Source organism: Mustelus asterias, chromosome 2, assembly GCF_964213995.1.
Source record: "Mustelus asterias chromosome 2, sMusAst1.hap1.1, whole genome shotgun sequence".
Classification (NCBI taxonomy): domain Eukaryota; kingdom Metazoa; phylum Chordata; class Chondrichthyes; order Carcharhiniformes; family Triakidae; genus Mustelus; species Mustelus asterias.
The window spans coordinates 34,503,023-34,526,311 of NC_135802.1; the positions used below are offsets into that span (position 1 = coordinate 34,503,023).

General features: G+C 40.5%; 1 protein-coding gene across 4 annotated transcripts in view; it reads left to right on the forward strand.

The window, feature by feature from the left end:
* The window catches only part of pard3aa (par-3 family cell polarity regulator alpha, a), an 847,887-nt gene that overhangs the window by 561,791 nt on the left and 262,807 nt on the right, over positions 1-23,289 (forward strand). For all 4 annotated transcript variants that reach the window (XM_078233098.1, XM_078233104.1, XM_078233102.1 and 1 more), the window contains exon 15: positions 9,537-9,687. In XM_078233098.1, coding sequence (XP_078089224.1) covers positions 9,537-9,687 — 151 coding nt within the window. The remainder of the gene's footprint in view (positions 1-9,536; positions 9,688-23,289) is intronic.

Here is a 23,289-nt window from a genome sequence, read left to right on the forward strand (position 1 = left end):
CAAAGCTGGTGAAGAGTTTCTGGGTTGCCTGTGAGAAGTGAACAGATATTTTTTTTTCTCTAGTATATAAGGGTACGTGGCGTCACATTAAAGTCTTGTTTATTTTGTCTGGGTTTTGTTGCTTGTGAATGGAATGCTTGATTTTTAGCAACACAGTCATGCAGATTTATGAATAAGAATTTGCCCCTTGGCTTCCTACAGGTTTTTTTCACCATCATTTGAGATTGACCTGTCTTTGCATTGCTGCAGAGTTTCTGTTTTAATATGTTTTATGGAGCTACAAATGCTTCAACTTGGGTTAGGATCTATTAATTGGTTGTGAGGGATAATATTCATTGGCTTTTCCTGAGTAGAATTTTATGTTGACTCCCCAAGTGCCAGTGGATAATTGAGCCTGGCATTTGATCCAGTTGTGCACAGTAGCATTTCATTTCATGAGTTATTGTCACCTGGAGATAAGTAGCATCCATCGATGACGTGCTCGCTTTCAGTGACGTCCCGCTGTGTATTTCCACATGACCTGGTTGTGCCATCAGTCATAGAGGCTCAAAACTCTGAAATTCCCTCCCTTAAAGCACTCCACTTCTCCTGTTTCCTTTATGACCCTCATTAATTCCTAGCAACTGAACCAAGCGTTTTAGCCCCCTCTACCAAATTTTCTTCAGAATAGTGTCCGTTTTTTTGTCTTGACTTCATCCTGTGAAACCCTTTGTGACGCTTTCCTATGTTAAAGGCACTGCATGTGAATGTCATTTGTTATCTAATGCTTCCAAAATCAAGGAATTATTGTGCCTCATTTTAAATTTTGTTCCTGTATGTCAGTGGCACTTGCGTAAGTAAGACACAAAGTACCTTTGCCACAATCTGTGTGTCCCAACTACAAAAAGAATTGTGTTCAGCTGCTACATTTGGTCTCCGTACAGACATGTCGGTTATAACTAATTTAAAAGTGGCAGGAGGGAAGCTGAAATGAAGTCTGCTGGCTTAAAGGAAATGAGTTGATTCTGTTGGCTATATCAAGGATTGTCTGTAGAAGCACTGTTCATTGATTTTCTTTTTGCAATGAGTTATCAATTGGTCTGGCTACTAAATTATGTTTTATAAGCTTTGATGAGGGCACTAGGGAGAGGGCTCCACTTTTCCATCCACTCAACTATAATGATGAACACAACTGTTACCTTTTCTTCATATGTTTAATGAAAAACTAGTTTTAAAAAGATCCTTAAATTTATAACTTTTCTTGTACTAAAGGATACTAATTAACAGAACGCTGCTCCTAACATGAGTCAAGATCATTCTGTGGTAAATCGAGCTAAAGCAAATCATCTCTGAAATCATCAATGCAGTAGAGTAACAAAAGGACGAATGCTTGCTCAAACAATGTGGTTTGAACACACGGAAATTAATATCCCTTTGACTTGACTTGTTTCCCAGGGAAATGTCATTACAAGCCTCTAATTTAACAATTGATTAGAAAAAGACCAATTTAAATATGCTTTTATAAATCCCCCTATTTGGGCTGAAAATGAGCTTGTCAATTCGTAATTAGATGCTCAATAGCTGTTCTTATATTGGGTGAAAGTTGATTCTTAAAAGGCACTTGTGATTCTGCTCTTATTCTGATTGACAAATAGTCTGCATCTGAAGTAAATGAAGGAAAATGAGGTCAAATGAGGAGCTGCGTTGTTTATCATTGGAAAATTCTACTTTTATGTCATAGTTGAAAGCTAATTGTTAAAACTAGATTTGAAGAAAATTGTCACCTTTTAATTGCAATTAAGACAAATAAAACAAATCCTCGCTTTATGATTTAAATCTGAGAGTATTTTACTTACTGTCGGGTCCCAGTAGTTCTTGCTGACCCCTCACTACAAAAAATAGAAACAGAGTAAATCAGTCTATAATTTGCAAATTCATTCACTATGTTGTTTATATTAAACTGATTTATATTAAACTGATAATACTTGGAACTAAAAAAATATGTTTTTGCAAGCATGTGACCTCTCCAGACATCTGTCTCATACGTTTGGAACGTGGTGCGATTTTTCTTACCCCCTCGAGTGCCTGTGGCATGCAGCCAACTTCCAAATGTCAGGAGGAATTAGTCCAGTGCTTTGACTTCAAAGTCTTTGTCATGAAAGCTTATTTCAGTTTGCTCTTGGCCTTGCCTGGAAGCTGAAAGAGTAACTCCAGTATATCACATACACTTAAGATATTTACTATGGAGACTGCTTTATTACTGTTCTGTGATGCCATTTGTTCAAAGATTTTTTTTCAAATTAAAGCGAGTTCTTTTTGTTTATTTTCCTCCCCACATATATTCACACTATTAAGTCAGAAGTGTTGGTTTTGAGCAGTTTGGATATTAAAAGAATATCGCTATAACAATAGATGTTGAAATAATTTATGATTTTAAAAAAAACTTGAGATCAATTAATGTCTTCTCTTCTGGGCAACTATCATCATTCGGATTTCTAAATGGTGCAGATGGGTTCGTCTTAACACTTTTGTGTGGAATGTGGAATTGGTGTTAACGAGAATTTGGAATGGTATATCTGTGGTATTTAATTTGGCTGCCTTTCCGCTAGTTCAAAAGCTGTTGTTTCTTGGAACTTCTTAGCTCCATGGTGACCTTTCATTCAATACAGTACTACCTCTGTTTTGATCATTTTGAATTTGAAAGGCACCCCCCCCGCCCCACCACACCCACGTCATATTCATGCAGCCTTTTCTGTTTGTTCTAAGGGTTGCGTTTTTCTGAAATGATTGCTTTATTATCATATCCAAACAAACTGCAGTGCAAAAACAATTTCTACATACAGCAAATGATGAATAAAATTTAGTTTTTAAATATGGCGGTGATGATAGTGTAGTCTTTAAAGGTCCCAAGACTTGGTTAGCTATGAAGCACCTTAAAATTATTTTCTGGGTCGCCGATGGTTACGAAATCCATGAATGTGACCCTGTAATTGTTTTAATGATTGTGGATAATTTGCATGAATTCCCTTTTTTGCAATTTTTTCCTTTTCTGATTTTACAACAGTGACTTGTGCTGGGATGCCGTGCTACGGGTGACACCTGCCATCTTCTATTTCACCATTCTTCAAGCTTGAGCCTGCACAGAATTGTCAACCACATATTTGTCGTGGACTGCGGAATATCCGAGTCGAGCTTGTACTTGTGCACCAACGATTCACCCATTTCCCTACCTGCTCTATAGCAGACATATATGTACATATATATACATTATATATATATATATATATGTATATAGATGAATTAGGAGCAGAAAGAGGCCACTCGGCTCCCGAGCCAGCTCCACCATTTAGAAGATCATGGCTGATCTGATTGTAACCTCAGCTACCCCTGATACCCTATTACTCTCTTCCATTTCAAGAATCTATCTAACTCTGCCTTAAAAATATACAAAGTCTCTGCTTCTGCCACCCTTTGAGGAAGAGCGTTCCAGAGACTCGTCATTCTCTGAGAGATAGAAATTCTCCTCATCTCTATCTTAAATTGGTGATCTTTTTTTAAGCACTGACCCCTAGTTCTAGGTTCTCCTACAAGATGAAACATCCTCTCTGCATCCGCTTTGTCAATATCCCTCAGGAACTTGTGTTTCAATCAAGTCGCCACTTACTCTTCTAAATCCCAGCGAATACAAGCCTAGCCTGTCCAACCTTTCCTCATTGGACAACCTTCCTATTACAGGTATTACTCTTGTAAGCCTTCTCTGAACAGCTTTCAACGCATTTACATCCTTCCTTAAATAAGGAGACTAATACTGTACTCAATACTTCAGATGTGGTCTCATCAATGTTCTGTATAATTGAAGCAGAAAGTTCAAAATCTGATGACTGCCATCCAGTTTTTACCCCTCCATTGGATTAAAATGGTCCAAACCTAGATCATGAACTGTCATTGTGGCACATCACCCTTCCATGTTCTTCTTAGCTAGCTCTGCACAATATCCTCTTCGAACACTCAGGTTCTACTTTTATCAATGATCTGATCTTTTCCCACATTCCATACCATTGATCTCGCCTGTCCTTGGAAAATTAATCCTTGGCACCTGCCTCTACCTCACGATGTGTTACCTCTTGGCAACACCATCTTTAGACCTAGGGTACAATTTCAGATTTAAGTTGATGCAGTCAGCTCTACATTTCCTCCACATCTCTCAAACTCTGCCCTGTGATTCATTATCTGGCACCCAGCCTTTAATGAGCTGTAATTTTCTCCGACTAGGCATTTGGAAGAATGAAACTGTTGTCTATAATCCTTTCTTCTTAAACTGTATAATCTTGTCACAGTTACGGGCAGTAGACTGTTTATGGCCTTGGAGTCATATTTGATCTTAAATCAGCTCTATTGCAAAATTTGTTCATTTTTCACTTTTGTAATATTACCTTATCAACCTGAATCCAGTGAAATCTTCATCCATACCTTCCTCACCTACACACACAGCTATTCCAATGTTGTACCAGTTATTGTCTTATCTTCTGCTCTCTTTAAACTTCTACTCATTGAAACTGTAAACTTCAGCTCATCCTATCCTACAGCAAGTCCCACTCTAATTACCCTTGTTCTCACAAACCCATACCTAAATGGTTTAAATTCAAAATTCTCATTCTTATATTGAAATCTGTCATTGTGTCACCATTATGTTTTTATTCATTTCTCAGCCCTACAATTCTGTTTCCCTCTCCTCTGACTCTGGCTCTTCTTCCTTCCTTTGACCGTATCTCATTATCTCATTGGTCTTACATTTGTTTAATCTTGGGAAGATCTTGTTTAACTTGGGAAGAAAACATGATGTCAACAGTTCTTAACCATATTTGCATGTATTACCTCAGTAAAATTCAGAAGCATTTATTGAATTTTTTTGATAAACTGGAGACTATCGCATCAGAATTTGTGGGCCAGGCACAAATAGGTTAGCTGCCAGTTTTGTACAGATATATACATTTCTACGCAGGAATTGAACACAATCTGGGTATAGTATTTATCAAATGTTACCTGGAAAGTGGGATTGGGTGGGAGGGAGGGGAGGTGAATATGTGAAGTGAGAGATGAGAGCAGTAAAGTTACAGCAATTGTGGTGAATGTGGAATGGTTACCTTTAACATACAGGAACAGAACTGATTGTCTCCACACAATCAGAGAATATTTAATGAAGTTCAAACATTTTTTGTACATGATGAAGACAACTGTAATGTTGAAATGATGTAATGTAGTTTGAGATTTGATGAAGAACGGAGCGTGCATTTAGTTTTTTAAAATAACTGGAGTTTGCAGATTCACACTAGTTTATGATTAAGTACAAAACCCGATTGCAAAAATATTATTCCATTGTGTGAGGTTGGAATTAGAATTACTTCCAATGCAGTCTCTGTTTAATAGCCACCATATGTGAAATTCTCAAACAAAGAATGTAGATTGATGTTCCTTAACTGATGGTGATGCCACATACATCAGGAATTCTTCAAAGTGCTGTCACATCCATCTAAGAATTGAGGCTTGTTTTTCCTGCTCATTTTCTGCATGCATTGTGTTGCACGCTCTCTTGTATGAAACTATTCATGGGCACGGATGTACTGCCAGTTTGTTATTGCACACTTATGCCCAAGATTCTTAAAGCCTGGGAACAGCATTGGTTAATCTCTTCCTGTTCCGCTTTCCCGTATCCTCTTCAAATCCTCCAAGGAATAGCGTGATTGATTGTCTTGGTGCACATGTAATCGAACGAGGTCCCCATTTTGTTTTACAATTGGGTCTTGTTACAGCTGTGTGTGACTTTGGACACTTCTCATTGCGACCATCTTCAGCAGTACTTGAAAAGCAGCTGCACATGGGTGGTCCTAATTTCCAAGCAAGACAGGTCTATACACCTCAGGACTTGAGCTGTGTTTGCCTGAGCTTTGACTTGGGAAGAATTTTAACTTCCACATTTGGAAATCTGTGTAATGCAGTTGGTCAACAAAGCAGCTAAACATTTTGCTTTGACAATCAGTCATAATTACTGAAAGAAAACCCTTTTTTAAAAGAAACTCTAAATTTTGCAGCGTGGGAGCGCTTTAATTATTTGCGTATGTCATATTAGAAAATGAGAAATAGAACAATTTCCAAGCAAGACAGGTCTATACACCTCAGGACTTGAGCTGTGTTTGCCTGAGCTTTGACTTGGGAAGAATTTTAACTTCCACATTTGGAAACCTGTGTAATGCAGTTGGTCAACAAAGCAGCTAAACATTTTGCTTTGACAATCAGTCATAATTACTGAAAGAAAACCCTTTTTTAAAAGAAACTCTAAATTTTGCAGCGTGGGAGCGCTTTAATTATTTGCGTATGTCATATTAGAAAATGAGAAATAGAACAATTTCCAGCCTTTGCGTATCAGCATTAGCCACTCTCGGGTATAGCACAGCCAGATGCAGAGTCAAGTTCTGCAAAAATAAGTACCTTAGCTCCAACCCCAAAGGGACTTCATGCTCCTATTGTGAATGAAATTTTAATTGAAATTGTTTTTGGTGACTGCATTTGCAAAATTTTCAAACAACATCTCAGTCATACCAGCAGGCTCTTCACACAACATTTAGTGTTTTGAAACATATTTGCATAGCATGGTATAATTCTGGTTCTCTCATGTTGTCAGGAAAACAACAGGTTGGAGGTGTCAAAAATGGAGAGCAGTGTCACCTCCATGTGGGATGTAATGACAAATACTCATAATTTTAGGTTTTATTAGTTAATGCTGTAACAATTTTTTTGAGTCTTTCATGGGCTGTGGGCTTCACTGGCTAGGCCAGCATTTATTGCCCATCCCTGGTTGCCCTTGAGAAAGATGGTGGTGAGCTGCCTTCTTGGACTGCTGCAGTCCTTGGGGTGCAGGTGCATCCATAGTGCTGTTAGGGCGGGAATTCCAGGATTTTGGTCCAGCGACAGTGAAGGAATGGCGATATATTTCCAAGTCAGGATGGTGAGTGACTTGGAGGGGGGAACCTCTAGATGTGAATGGTATAGAAAATACTTTTTCATGTTTCTGAATTGTATTAGCTGTACTGTTGATGATAAAGCGAAAGGATTCAACTAATTTGGCTCTTAAACTGTGCCTTTTGTGTCCTTTCGGCACTCTTGTAAGTCCTGCTCATTGTCCCGTTTCTCCCACCCTCTCAGTTTTGAGAAGTTCCTTTGGGCATTTTGCTATGCTATGTTCTGGCTAACCACTGTTGTTTCCAAGCTTGCCACAGAATTGCATTGTATTTGGACTGTAAGGGCACATTTCTGATATAGAAGTCACTCTTTGAGGGTAATTTTTTGACCATAAGTAAACAGCCTTACGTTTTTAAACTGTAAATGCAATCTACTTCAGGGAAGCTGTAAATCATAGACCTTGCTCACTTGGCAGTAAGAATGCTAATCTAGTGTTATATAAATAATTCTATTCAGACTTGGGGCTTGGCTTTGAAAACATTGAAGTTTTGGTATTCAAAGCCACAGCTATTGCACACATCACTTTGGGTGTGCAGCACATGTTGTCAGTTTATATGATGCTGATTGTACCAGATGATTGGAAATGTGGACTACCACAAATTTAGTAGAACCACATCTACTCTCTCTGCCACCAGGTAGCAAGAACCAAACCCTGCATCAAGCACATTTCCAGACCTCTAAAGGTCAAATCAGGTGTACTTACTGAAGTGCTGGAATCAAATGCCATTTCAACCAACCTGTCTGGAAATGTTTGCCTTATTCCATAACATCCACCCGAGTTATTAGTGTTGAATAGTATCAAGAGAAATCTGTGGTTTTAAAGCTCACCCAGCCCTCGATAATGCTGTTCTTGCAGCCACAGATGCTACGTAATGCCCATCATGATGGCAGAAAACCCATAGTAGGAAATAGTAAGTGAGGATAAACATGCACAGGGGAGAATTGTGCCACCTGTGCAGGAACAGCAAAAATCACACTTCTGAAGGTGCAGAGGGATGTTATCCCTCTGAAAACAGATGTTATTCTTTGTAAAGGGACAGATTCTTCTGAATCATTCATTTTAGTGTCAGTTCAGCAGGGTGTTCTAATTTGTTCCCATTGTGTATATGTGCATTACATATATTATAAAAGTATTTGTGCATTTTTGATTATTGGACTCTTGAAGTGAGGGTTGCTAGTGTTGATAAATGAGGCACTTAGTATTTCAGGCATTCAGGGCGGCACGGTAGCACAGTGGTTAGCACTGCTGCTTCACAGCTCCAGGGTCCCGGGTTCGATTCCCGGCTCGGGTCACTGTCTGTGTGGAGTTTGCACATTCTCCTCGTGTCTGCGTGGGTTTCCTCCGGGTGCTCCGGTTTCCTCCCACAGACCAAAGATTTGTGGGTTAGGTTGATTGGCCAGGTTAAAATTGCCCTGAGATGCGTAGGTTAGAGGGATTAGCGGGTAAATATGTGGGGGTAGGGCCTGGGTGGGATTGTGGTTGGTGCAGACTCGATGGGCCAAATGGCCTCCTTCTGCACTGTAGGGTTTCTTCTTCTTCTTCTTCTTCAGTGATGGCATTGAGCATTTACAAGTCTGGTACAGTTGGATCAGAAACAGCCCAAAAATTCATCTCCTCTGCCTTTACAACACGCTTCAGTCCAACCTCAGAACTGAAATTATATAGCATTTTCAATACCTCCCATGGCGCCCTGTTTGCCACACTGGCAGCAAATCGCCAATTTCACTCGCTTGGTGTCAGTTGCGGGTCCACTCGGAAGTGGAATGAGATTTCCCCAAACTTATTTCACAGAGGGCTATTGCGGCCAGAAGACTCTCATTGCCTTGATCCCTGCTGGATTTGAATGCGACTCCCAGATATGAACAGCTTGGGTGTAATCCACTGCAACCTATCCTCTTGAGATAATTACATGTATAAATTGAATAGAGGGCATCTCACTGGAAACTGTGGCATATCACCTCTCATAAAACCTGACTTTAAATCAAACAGTGTTGATATTCTGCTGCGTCGGGTTACATGGATTAGTTTAATTGACGTGTATCAATCACTCGGAATTAGTTAAATCCCACGGCAAATGTCAGAGCTAGTTAAATAAGCCTATTTTCTGCATTGGAACCAAATAGAGACAAAATTTGACAAGTCATAAACCCCGGAGACAAAGAAAATCAGCATGCGACTGCACAGTCTCCCTCATCGTTTGCAACCGTAATTTTGATCTTTCTGAAAACAAAACAATATGCAATACAGTGTGCATTTTAAGACCTTCTGAGATTCTAATGCTTTTCTGATTTAAAAAAAAACACACTGAAACAACTGAAGGGGAGTGTTGAAGTCTGACAGGGCGCCATGGGAGGTATTGTGCAAAATGGCATAGAGAGTTAGTCATTAAGCACGACTGTCATAGCAAATTATTTTGAATCCTGGTGAGGAGTTTTATTCATTGGGTGCCCAGTCGGATGTGGGCCCAGGGCAACTAGTTGTATTCCCCCCCCCATGCTGCTCAATGGTACTTCAATGCAGATTTTCACTTTCTCCCCAGCTCGAGACACCTGGGAGTCCCCCTGGGCTTGATTTGCCTATTGATGCTGTGATGGACGACAGAGAGCGAAGGATTTCACATTCACTTTACAGTGGAATCGAGGGACTGGATGAGTCACCCACCAGGAATATTGGGTTTAACAGATTGATGGGTGAGTCAAGTACCCATTTGATGGAGCAAACTTTCTTCACAGGATCTGATGGAGGATAATTAGTATACTTGTTTACTGATAAAGGATCGTGTCCACTTTTTTATGCCTGGTCTTCCAATTATGTCATTTTCTGATATTGGTTTTGCAATTTTTTTAACAACAAGCAGTGAAACCTGGTTTGGAGGTTGGGTTGGGGGGGGGGTGGTCTCCTTACTAGTTAGAATTATTTTTATTCAGATCAAGACTGCATACTTTACGTGACTTAGTTAATGAGGTTATTAACGCTTCCTATGAGACCATTAAAAATTCTTAGAGAAGCATTTAGTGAATAATGGTTCGGCACAGCCAAGAAGGGCCAAAAGGCCTGTTTCTGTGCTGTAATGTTCTATGGTTCTATGAATAAAAGTTCACCGTGTATAAACACCCAGATTATAGGTCAATGCATGGAACTCGGAAATCTTTTTCATCTTTGTTTTAAATAAACAATTTCAGTGACGTACAAGATTTTCCATTCGCCTTTAGGGCTTGGTACTGAACACAGTGAGCAGGATTCGCCGACCTTGCCTGCGGCTGGGATTCTCTGATCCCGCTGCAGTGACCAGAGATTTGGCTGAGTGCCAAATTCTCTGTTCTCGCTAGCAGTGGCAGCGGGACTTGCAGGACTGGAGAATTCCAGCCAATACGTATCTCTGCCTCATCTGTTAAGCCACTATCCCAGGACAATACGCAAATATTACCATTCCTTTGTTTGAATCTCATTTGCAGCTCAATTATAATGAAGTTTACAAAACTGTAATGGTAAGGATGGAGGAGCCCACGTGATCCCATGTGGGACTTCTGTCACACTAAATGCATAAGAAAATAAGAAATATACCAAACCTCACCGGCCATAAATCTGATATTCTGCTGATCGTTGTCTGTTTTTACAGATACAAAAAATTTAAATTAATCAATTTTGAATTCAAAACCAAAGATTTATAATTATCCAAAGCTCTGAATCGTGATGGTTTCAGATGTTACAGCTAGAAATTCTATTTTCTGTGTGAACTGATTATTTTCTTTATAGTGCAGGAGAAAATAATGCAAACAAAAGCCACTAAAGTATATATTTTTGCATGAGTACGGCAAAGGTTTTGTGTTTTCTCCTCCATCCTGTCTTCTGCATTGGAGCCTGGTCAGTTTTCCTTGGAATTCTAAATAAAGCTCCACTTGTGAATTAATACCTGGTATTTTGTTCAAGTTTTTGCAGCCCTCACCCCTCACATCCCGTCACCTCCCACACACTATCCATGCCCCATCCATGCCACCTAGCACCCGGATTGATATCAGGGCTCTCAGCGAAGGATACATAATGAGGCTTGGCTCAAAGGCCAGAAATATATCATGTAGTTAAAACACTGTAGTGTGTTATTGAAACTTTAAAGGGTATGGATAGTTGACACATTTATTGGGCGGTTGTAAAAGCTATTTTTATGAATGAATGACTGACTTTTTTAAGCTTTTCTCTTTACATAACTTACATGGGTGCAACGCTTCAAAAGGACATAGGCAAGTTGGTGGAGTGGGCAGATAGGTGACAGATGAAGTTCAATGCAGAGAAGTGTGAGGTGATGCATTTTGATAGGAAGAACATGGAGAGACAGTACAAAATAAGGGATAAGATTCTTAAAGGGGTGCAGGAACAGAGGACCTGAAAATGTGTGCGCATAGATCATTGAAAGTGGTAGGACAGGTGGAGTGGGCAGTTAAGAAAACATAAAGTGTTCCAGATTTTATTAATAGGGGCACAGAGTACAAGAGCAAGGAGGTTTTGTAGAACTTATACAAGATGCTAGTTAGACCTCAGTCGGAATATTGTGTACAGTTCTGGATGCCACATTGTAGGGAATACATGAATGCATTGGAGAGAGTGCAGAAGAAATTTAGAAGAATGGTTCCAGGGATGAGAAACTTCATTTATGAGAATATATTGGAGAGGTTGGGACTGTTGTCCTGGGAGAGAAGAAGGCAAAGAGGAGATTTGATAGAGATGTTCCAAATCATGAGGGGGCTGGATGGAATAGATAGGGAGAAACTGTTCCCGCTCATAAAAGAATCAACAATGAGAGGGCACAGATTTACAGTGATTTGCAAAAGGAGCAAACATGTTGCGTGAAAAATCTTCTCCACACCATGAGTGTTTCGGGTCTGGAATGCTCTGTCTCTAAGTGTGGAGGAGGCAGTTCCAATTGAGGCATTCCTGAGGGTATTAGGTGATTACTTGAATCAGGGCAGGGGTAGGGGGATAAGGCAGGGGAATGGCACTAAGTCATGATGCTTGTTTGGAGAGCTGGTGCATACATGATGGGCCAAATGGTGGCAGTGCCTAGAGAAAGAGGAATGAGTGCAGTTGTAAGGGATGCTTTGCAGGATAATACTGGGGGCATCAGATCCAGAATGTCATCCGCCTTCCCTGATTGGCCAAATAACCCAGAGGCTCAGCTTATAGAACCTGGGCAAAGCTCACTTCATCACCATTCAGTTTCCTGACTTGCAAATGATCCCACTGTTTGATCTTGGACTATTAGGAAAATTCCACCCATAATTTCCATTGAACTGTCCTCTATGTTTAAATCAATATCAAATTAAATCAATCTTTGAATCCTATGCCAACATGATGCAAATAGTAACAAGATTAGAGCCAGCATTCAGAATTAACTCTCATTTGGCTCAGTTCTTTCCTTGATATATCCAGTTGTACCTTCCTTCCTGTCGTTCCTTTTTGGACATTTTCTTCCCCTCTGCACCTCATCCGTACCCTTCACCCTCTGAATGCCCTTTGCATTGGTCAAATCTATTGTGTCTCCTGGAAACCATACTTTAGTTATAGGACCTCAGTTGTATGCATTAGTAGGCATCAACCATGACTCAAAGAACAATGCAACACAGGAACAGGCTGTTCGGCCCACCAAACCTGAGACAATACATGGTTTCTATCCCTCTGTTTGCCTCCCCTTCATGTGCCTATCAAGATACATCTTCAACGTTGCTAACTTGCCTGCTTCCACCACTTACACTGGCACTGCATTCTTGGCACCCACCACCCTCTGTGTGAAGCACTTCCTTTGCACATATCCCTTAAGCTTTCCCCCTTTCACCTCGAACTTTGTAATTGACATTTCCACCCTGGGAAAAACACTCTGACTATCCACCCTGTCTATGCCCCTCATAATTTTATAGACTTCAGTCAGGTCGCTTCTCAGCCTCCATCATTCTCGTGAACACAATCCGAGTTTATCTCACCGATCCTCATGCCTAAAACTCTCTATACTAGGCAACATACTGGTAAATCTTTGCACCTTCACCAAAGCATCCATGTCCTTCTGGTAGTGTGGCGACCAGAACTGTACGCAATATTCAAAATGCAACCTAACTAAAATTTTATATAGCTGTAACATAACTTGCCAACTTTTGTACTCAATACTCTGGCCGATGAAGGCAACTATATGCCTTCTTGACCATCCTATCCACCTGTGTTGCCACTTTCAGGGACCCGTGGACCTTTATGCCCAGATCTCTCTCTATGTCAATGCTCCTAAGGGTTCTGCCATTTACTCTCTCATTCGCACCTGAATTTGATTCTCCAACATGCTTCACCTCGCATTTGTCTGGATTAAACTCCATCTGCCATTTCTCTGCCCAAGTCAGCAATACCCGCTGTATTCTTTGACAATCCTCAGCACTCAGTTAGTAGCACTCTCGCCTGAGATTCAGAAGGTTCTGTATTCAATTCCCAATCCAGGACTTGAACACAAAAATCAAGGCTGGTGCAGCACTAAGAAAATGCTGCACCACTTAAGGTGCCATCTTTCAGGAAATGCTTTAAACTGAGGGCCGATCTACCCTTTCAGGTGGACATAAAGCAGCCCATGGCATTATTTCAAAGGGCAGTTACCTTGGCCTGACCAATAATTATTGTTCAATAAGCATCTCAAGATTAATTTAGCAGGCCATAAACAGATTGCAGTTTGTGGGAGCTTGGTACTTGCAAACTGGCTGCTGCGTTTCTTACACAACAATGATTACACTTCAAAAATACTTAATTGGCTGTAAGGTGCCTTAAGACATCCAGTGGTTGTGACAGGTGCTACATAAATGGAAGTCTTTTGTTTGGTGATAAATTTTCAGGTACAGAAATAATTCATGTTCCAGGCTCTTGTTAAACTTTGCCCTTGCTTTTCAGCTATCCACTGAGAAATGTACTGAAGTGGCATAGCCATTCTCTATTTTGCCAGGATTTATATTTCCAGAAGATATTACCCTGTGTGAAAGGGGAATAGGATAGTGACATTCGGTTTTGTTTGCTCTTTCATTCTTCATCTCAAAAATGGTTTCACCTAGAATTAAATTAACATTGTTTTGTATGGTCTAAATCATTTTCTTCTTTCGTTTCACTGCAAACTGCTCACAATAAATGATTACTTTAAACTGACACTGAAAAAGGAAATGTTGTCTTTATGCTACTGTGCACTGTTATTTTCTATTTTAATTTGCTGTGACAGTTTCCATTTCCAAAGATAAACCTTTGCATAAACTGTGTGGAACTGACAGGTGGATAAATTGTTCTAGCTGTGGCAGTGATAAAAAAGTGAATCAAACTTCAGCTGCAATCAGTCTATTTGCAGGACAGTTGCACATCGATATTTCACTTATCGAAACAGAACCTGTTTTTGAATTGGTTGTCTATTCACATTTTCTGGACATCTTTCAATACACCCAGCCCTCAAATATTTATTCTGGGCAGCTTTTGTGAATTTGGTCTTGATAAGAATGGGCATGTGGTTGGTCCAACTTCTTTCAACCTGTGCCTTTACATCTGGTAAGCAAAGGCTCCAGTGATCTCAGCAGCCTTGAGTGGACTTAAATTGAGAGCCCAGAAATGCAAGGTCAGCGTTACATGCTGTCACGGTAACCAACTGGCAACCAATGTCTAAAACTGCTCCTGAAGCAAAGATATTTTGAAAGGCTATTTTGTGTTGTAATCATTTTCTTATCTTCTGTTTACTCTCCGGTAAAGGAATCAGGCTAGAGATCTGTTATCATGTTTCTGTAAATGACCGTTGAAAAGCACACTAAAGGTTCCTCTAACTAACCAGTTTGGTGCATGAGAGCTGTCTGTATCTAAATTCTCTGGTGTACAGAATGGCTGCTCTCACTGATTGTTCAGAGATATGCAAATGCTTCCTGTAACTAATTGCACAAAGGCATGTGAGACCTCCGATTTTTTTGTACTATCTGAGTAGTTGTGGTTGCTCAGATAGTACAAAATCGGAGGTCTCACGTGCCATTGTGCAATTAGTTAGCTACAGGTTGCTCAGTTATTGAGTATATTCAAGACAAAGATCAATAGATTTTTTTGGACATTAAGAGAATTAAGGGACATGTGGAGAGTGCAAGGAGGTAGAAGAGTTCAGCCATGATCTTATTGAATGGCTTCAAGAGCTGAATGACCTGCTCCTGCTTCAATTTCCAATGCAAACTTGTGTCGCGATATCTCATGCAGCCCTTTTAGACGCCATTAGTATACTGATTCACAAGGCTTTATTTCATACATGTGTAATATTGATAATTGTGATCAAGGGATGCGTGAATACCCCTAGTTTCAATTGACAGCTTACAGTAGAAACAGGGAAGGTTATTGGAAACTGTAAGTTCATCTCAGTCAGTGATTTGAACATTTGATTTGATTTTTTTTTCAGGAGCAGGTAGTAGAGATTGGTTTGAAACGAGGAGTAGACAGTATGTTTACTAGCTTAAATTTAACTTAATTTTTTCATAGAATCCCTATAATCCAGAAGGAAGCCATTCGGCCCATCGAGTCTGCACCGACAAAAGTCCCACCTAGGCCTATCCCTGTAACCCCACATATTTACTCTGCTAACCTAACCCACGCATCCCGGGACACTAAGGGGCAATTTGGCATGGCCAATGCACCTAACCTAACAATGCACGTCTTTGGACTGTGGGAGGACACCGGAGCACCCGGAGGAAACCCACGCAGACATGGGGAGAACATGTAAACTCCACACACAAAGTGACCCAAGCCGGGAATCGAACCCAGGTCCCTGGAGCTGTGAGGCAGCAGTGCTAACCACTGTGCCACCGTGCTGCCCCATGAGATAGTTATCAATTTTGAATTCCTTAAAAAATAAAACCTGGGCTGTGATATGGCAATTCATAGTCCAAAGATTCAACTGCTTTCCTCAAATCGATACATGCAGCCATGTATGTAAGTGCTTTGTTTTATAGAATTGGCAGAGAACCGATGTAATTGCTTGTATTCTCTGATCCAAAACCTGCAGATATTGCAATTGTTGTGCCTTTGATGCTCATTTTATTTTCTAAGCTCGAGTCAGTTCCATTTTTAAGAGTTAGCAATATTTTAATAAACGGTTTTAATTGCCTGGACACACATTTGTGATCCTAAAAGCAGCGTCAATACCCATTTACTTAAGAAAAGATTTCGATTAATTAATTTTAAAGGACAAGATGATAATTTCCTGTTTGCAATGGTGTAAGACAAATAATTACTGCATTATCAAGTTTTAACTAACAAAGAATGACATAAAAACAGGAGCGGAATGGAATCCTTGGTCCTGTAAATTATTTTTGAAAAACATTACCCAAAAAAAGAGGAAACACGAGAATAAAGAGCAGCCTAAAAAGGTCATTGTAATTGTGGTAAATGTAGAACAGTCATCTTAAAATACACAGGTTCTAATTGCTTCTGCTTATTCTCAGAATTGACTAATTCATCTCATCCAGTTAATGTTTAGAACGGGGACAAGTTTTGAAGAATTGTCACAGAAATATATTTGCAAGGTTATTGATTACAGGCATCTTTAAGTTACCAGGTTTAATTTTGTTCTCATCAATAGGAATGTGACCATTGAGGAGAGACACAGAATTTACACTTCAGAAACCAGCCATTTGGTCCCATTGGTCTATGCCAGCATTTGTCCTCCTCCCAGTCCTCTTTAACTCAATCAGCATATATGTCCAAAAGATATAAGCAAACAAATGCATCTTAGAAAATTGTCCCTATTTGGAATAATTGTCCCTAATTTGTGTCAGAACTGTATCTCTATGGTGTAACCCAAGTTTGCCCTATCTGTTATAATTAAATATGGGCTTTCTGCAGAATGTTATATCTTTTGAAGCATTGGATATAAAAAAAGATACAATATTTAAATACAGTTGACCAATTTGCAAAACTGAAGCAGTGTTTCTTCATTCCCATTCTTTAAAACTCTTGCCGTGAATTATATTAACCCTTTTGTGTCTGAAATGCTAACATTTAGTGGTTTAACTACCCAAGCCATAAATACATTCATTCATCTGCCATCAACCTCCATAAGTGTTGTTCCCAATTTGCTCTGTTCCATTTGCCATTCTCATATTAAGTGTGTCCCTCCTCACATTTTGATAGCTCAACTGCATCTGTTATGTTTTGCTGACTTATTTAACCTATCTCTTTCCTTTTGCAATTTTCATTTCTCACTTTCACGGTTCACTATATCTCCAAGCTTAATTTAATTCTTCGACAATAAGTGCAGGCCATTTATGTATGGAATGGCTTTGGGAGATAGGGGCCAGAACTCTACCACCTTGTCTGCCACGGAATCGGAGCGGGCGAGGGTTTGACAACGGAAATCCCCGTTGACCTTGGGTGGGAATTTCCGGTCTCGTCAGAGTGAGGCTGTAAAATCCCACCCCCTGGTTGTTACTGCCTGCAAATCCAAGAATAGGCAGATAGATGGTTGGAAAAGACTCAGCTGTCCATTTAGCCAAGTCCAAAAACTAATATCTTTATTCGGTATTTTCTGAAATCTTCTCAACGCCTCTTTAGATAATCCATTCTACATGTTCAGTGCCTTGTCCATCAAGTAGTTAAATTTAAATAGTCTGCGCATCTTCCCTGTTCTAAACTTGAATGTGTACTTCCAAATTCTAGTATCTGTGGCAATATCAATCATATTTTGCTTACATCACAATATTGGAGAACTCTTGCATTCATATAGCACCTCCAATTTTGAATACTTAGACCATAAGACCATAAGACATAGGAGCGGAAGTAAGGCCATTCGGCCCATCGAGTCCACTCCACCATTCAATCATGGTTGATTTCAACTCCATTTACCCGCTCTCTCCCCATAGCCCTTAATTCCTCGAGAAATCAAGAATTTATCAATTTCTGTCTTGAAGACGCTCAACGTCTCGGCCTCCACAGCCCTCTGTGGCAATGAATTCCACAGACCCACCACTCTCTGGCTGAAGAAATTTCTCCTCATCTCTGTTCTAAAGTGACTCCCTTTTATTCTAAGGCTGTGCCCCCGCGTCCTAGTCTCCCCTGTTAATGGAAACAACTTCCCTACGTCCATCCTATCTAAGCCGTTCATTATCTTGTAAGTTTCTATCAGATCTCCCCTCAACCTCCTAAACTCCAATGAATATAATCCCACGATCCTCAGACGTTCATCGTATGTCAGGCCTACCATTCCTGGGATCATCCGTGTGAATCTCTGCTGGACCCGCTCCAGTGCCAGTATGTCCTTCCTGAGGTGTGGGGCCCAAAATTGCTCACAGTACTCCAAATGGGGCCTAACCAGTGCTTTATAAAGCCTCAGAAGTACATCCCTGCTTTTGTATTCCAAGCCTCTTGAGATAAATGACAACATTACATTTGCTTTCCTAATTACGGACTCAACCTGCAAGTTTACCTTTAGAGAATCCTGGACTAGGACTCCCAAGTCCCTTTGCACTTTAGCATTATGAATTTTGTCACCGTTTAGAAAATAGTCCATGCCTCTATTCTTTTTTCCAAAGTGTACGACCTCGCACTTGCCCACGTTGAATTTCATCAGCCACTTCTTGGACCACTCTCCTAAACTGTCTAAATCTTTCTGCAGCCTCCCCACCTCCTCAATACTACCTGCCCCTCCACCTATCTTTGTATCATCGGCAAACTTGGCCAGAATGCTCCCAGTCCCGTCATCTAGATCGTTAATATATAAAGAGAACAACTGTGGCCCCAACACTGAACCCTGCGGGACACCACTTGTCACCGGTTGCCATTCTGAGAAAGAACCTTTTATCCCAACTCTCTGCCTTCTGTCTGACAGCCAATCGTCAATCCATGTTAGTACCTTGCCTCGAATACCATGGGCCCTTATTTTACTCAGCAGTCTCCCGTGAGGCACCTTGTCAAAGGCCTTTTGGAAGTCAAGATAGATAACATCCATTGGCTCCCCTTGGTCTAACCTATTTGTTATCTCTTCAAAGAACTCTAACAGGTTTGTCAGGCACGACCTCCCCTTACTAAATCCATGCTGACTTGTCTTAATCCGACCCTGCACTTCCAAGAATTTAGAAATCTCATCCTTAACGATGGATTCTAGAATTTTGCCAACAACTGAGGTTAGGCTAATTGGCCTATAATTTTCCATCTTTTTTCTTGTTCCCTTCTTGAACAGTGGGGTTACAACAGCGATTTTCCAATCCTCTGGGACTTTCCCTGACTCCAGTGACTTTTGAAAGATCATAACTAACGCCTCCACTATTTCTTCAGCTATCTCCTTTAGAACTCTAGGATGTAGCCCATCTGGGCCCGGAGATTTATCAATTTTCAGACCTTTTAGTTTCTCTAGCACTTTCTCCTTTGTGATGGCAACCATATTCAACTCTGCCCCCTGACTTTCCTGAATTGTTGGGATATTACTCATGTCTTCTACTGTGAAGACTGACGCAAAGTACTTATTAAGTTCCTCAGCTATTTCCTTGTCTCCCATCACTAGATTACCAGCGTCATTTTATAGAGATTTAGCAATAAATAAGACATGAGATGATAGGAGGGAGTGGCCAAAAGCTTGATCAAAGATGTGGTGTTTTGGAAGAAGAGAAGGAGGTGGAGAGACCAGAGAGGTTTAAGGGAGGGAATTCCAAGGCCCGAGACCTCCATGAAAAAGGCACAGCTGTCAGTGGGGAGAAAGAAAGAAAAAGTCTGAGTTGGAAGCACGGAGAGTTCGGGCGTCGATGGTTGAAGAACTGAAAAAAGGTTTGACAGATAAAGGTGATACCATAGATTCAATGGCACAAATGGCAATGCAACCCTCTCAGTCCTAGCAAACTCTTTGTAGAGCAGTGCAGACAGATGCATTCCCTTGCTATCTCCTTGTGTCCCTCCAATTTCCTTTAGAAATCATCAATTGCATCGATTTCCACCACCCACAGAGGTTGCGGGTTCCAGATCATTACCACTTACTGAGTAAAAATGTTCTTTCCTCACATAACCCCCACCCCTGCCCTTATCTCTTGCCAAAAACCTTACATCTGGTCCCCTAGTCCTTGTACCATCAGTTCATGGGGACAGCTTTACTTCATCTGTCTTATCTAAACCTCAGAATCCTATGCACTTCTATCAGATTACCTTTGAACTGCAGGGTTTCCCAAAATTTTCCTGCCGTGGAATCCTTTTGACCTCCCAAGAGTACTGAAACATCCTCATGATATTGAAGAATTAAACCACAAGAAATGTTAATTGTTACGAAATAGTTACAAATATACACAAACAAATTTTAAAAATGTTTCGAGGCCTTATATGTATACATTTATTTTGATACCTCTGTTATTCAACAAATACTTCAATTTCTTTCCTTCATTTTGTTATTTTTAATGGGAGCATCAACTCTCTCTCACCGCCTCGCCCTCCCCCTCATCGCCAGCGCCTCGTCGCCTGTGCTCGCCCTCCCACCTCGGGTCTTCTTGGGCCCCCTTGGCCGCGGTTGTCCTCGGGACCCATGCCTGAATGGACCGCAAAACCCCTGCAGGGATTGCTAGGCCTTTGTAGGCAACTTTCTTGAGGCCACTGGCAATTGCCAGATGCTGACTGCAAAATCTGAGCTGAAGGCATAAACTAGAAATAGTAGTGATCCTAGCTCTGAGCCTTCTGGATCCCAGTCAAAAAACAACACCAATTCGCATTTGTACCTTTTACAAATTCATTCAAGGAATGTGGGTGTCGCTGGCTCGGCCAACATTTATTAGCCATCTCTAGTTGCCCTTGAGAAGGTGGTGGTGAGTTGCCGCCTTGAACCTCTGTAGTCCATGTGGTATAGGCACACCCACAATGCTGCTAGGGAGGGAGTTCCAGGATTTTCACCCAGCGACAATGAAGGAATGGCGATATATTTCCAAGCCAGGATGATGAATGACTTGAAGGGGAAATTACAGGGATGGTGTCTCATGTGTCTGTTGCCCTGTCCTTCTCGGTGGTAATGGTTGTGTGTTCTGAAGAAGCTGTCTAAGGAACTTTGGTGAGTTCCTCAGTGCATCTTATAGCTGTTAGACACTACTGCTACTGCATTGGTGGTAGAGGGAGTGAATCTTTGTGGAAGGCGTGTCAATCAAGTGGGCTGCGTTGATCTGGATGATGTCTAGCTGCTTAAGTCTTGTTGGAGCTGCATTCATCTGGGTATTATATAACACCTTTAATATAGTAAAGCACCCAAAACACTTCATAGGAACATTATCGAGCAACATTTGACTTTGCTTCACTTCATCTTAACTGAATTTCTATGAAATAACTCATTGTTTCCCACATTATGTCTAATTTCAGATCCATTAGTTTACCCTGAATTCACACAGCTTTAAGTTGAATTAATAGATTTCCATGTGAAATTTATATAATTATCTAATCATTGAGGAACAGGGTGATGGATAAGACACAGATAGCAGGATTTGGCATAGATAACTAGATGAAATACAGGTAGCAGAATTTTTGATGAGTTGAAGTTTATGGAAGATTGGGAGAACGTTGCAGTGATCAAGACTGAATGTGACAAAGTTATGTGTGAGGGATTTGTTGTTTTGCCAACTCATAGCTTACCTCGTTATGCCAAGCCTTAACATGGGCCACTTGTGTTGTCACTTCTTAAAATAAGCTGAGGAGGCTGCTTCCAACCTGACCACCCCCTGTGTACTTAGTCTGTGTGTGAATTCTGTTATTTGAATGGCCTACTACAGCTCAGTGTTTTCTGCAAAGTTTAATGGCTTTGCTTCTTTCCTCTGGTCCAAATCATTTAAATACTTTATCGACAGCAATGGTCAGGGAGGGACTGCATGGTTGATCCCGTAATTTAAAGGAATGACGTATAAGGGAAGATTGCCTTTTCTCCCTTCTTATAGAAAGAAGGCTGAATGGAGATATCGCAAAAGTATTTTTAAATTTTGAAAGATTTGGCAAGTTAGATTCAGGTACGATTTTCTGCTATGAGCAGAAGTGTAAGAGGATCATATTTACAAAGTGACAGCGAAAGAAATGACGAAACACAGGAGCAACTTTTTTGACTAAAGGAGCAGTAAGACACGTGGAACAAGAAACCTTAATAGGGTTCAAGGACAGATCCTGTAAACAAATGGAATTCAGAATCATTAGAAATACACCAAGGAATACAGTGTATAGACAGGCTGGATGGACCACAGGTCGTCTTCTGTCTAAAGCTGTTACTATATTACCATAACCATGTTACAAGACTGTAATTTCATTGCCACATTCAACAGACATTGGTAAACAACTATACTCTTGTGGTTTATAATGTCTGAAAACCGATTTACAGATCTCCTAATCTGGTACCGGTTGTTTATTATCATGTTTATTGTGTGTGTGTGTGTATATATATATATATATGCTCTCAATAGTTATGACTTCGGGTGGATGTTCAATTTTAATTTTAAACATTTCAATGAAAACTCTGGTGTAGGGTTTGCGACAGATTGGGATGGGGGGAGCTATCCATTTAATTTTCTATTGTTTTGTGGATTCACTGCTGAAAAGATGCCAATTATCTCAGGCTGCAGGAAGAATCTCAGTTGTGTTCTAGTAACTTGACTGGAAGAAGACGGCATGCACAGGCAGATAGCAGAGTATTTTAAACGTCAACATAGTGAAGAATGTTTTTCGCTCCTAAGTTAACTTGTACAATGTACTATAATGAATGGCTTGTGCAGTGCTTAATTACAAGGGATTGACAAGTGATGTTAGGAAGACAAATGAAGACATCTTACACTTTCTAAGCGACGAACAAAAGAAACCTGTGGGAGAGGGTAATCAGGCAAGTGTATCGTTACATAGAATGGAAGAAACTCGCATGCTTTTCTAAAGCAGCAGATTATAGTATGATTTTTATTGGCTGAGTGATATGCTCAACACCACACAGCAAGGGAGAAAGAGTTGCTTTTCAATGACATTGGCTGCAGGTACGCAGTTGCCTGCTGTCGACAGTTCAGCATATGTGAAAGATGTTGCGTAATTGTCTCTAAAGACCTCCAATTGGCCACAGTTATCAGTGTTAGATTGACAGATGGAAAGTCAGAAGAATGCTGATTGGAGGTCAGGGGTCTTCACTTTGGCAGTGTTCCCCTGGTACCCCATTGTGAATATAAAAGCATCCTAATGCGGACCTATTTTAGCTTAGAACTCCCTTGTACTGAACCGCTCCCCACTGTGCAGGACATCAGTGAAGTAAACTGCTTTCCATGTACAGTTTACAAAATCACTCGGAACCA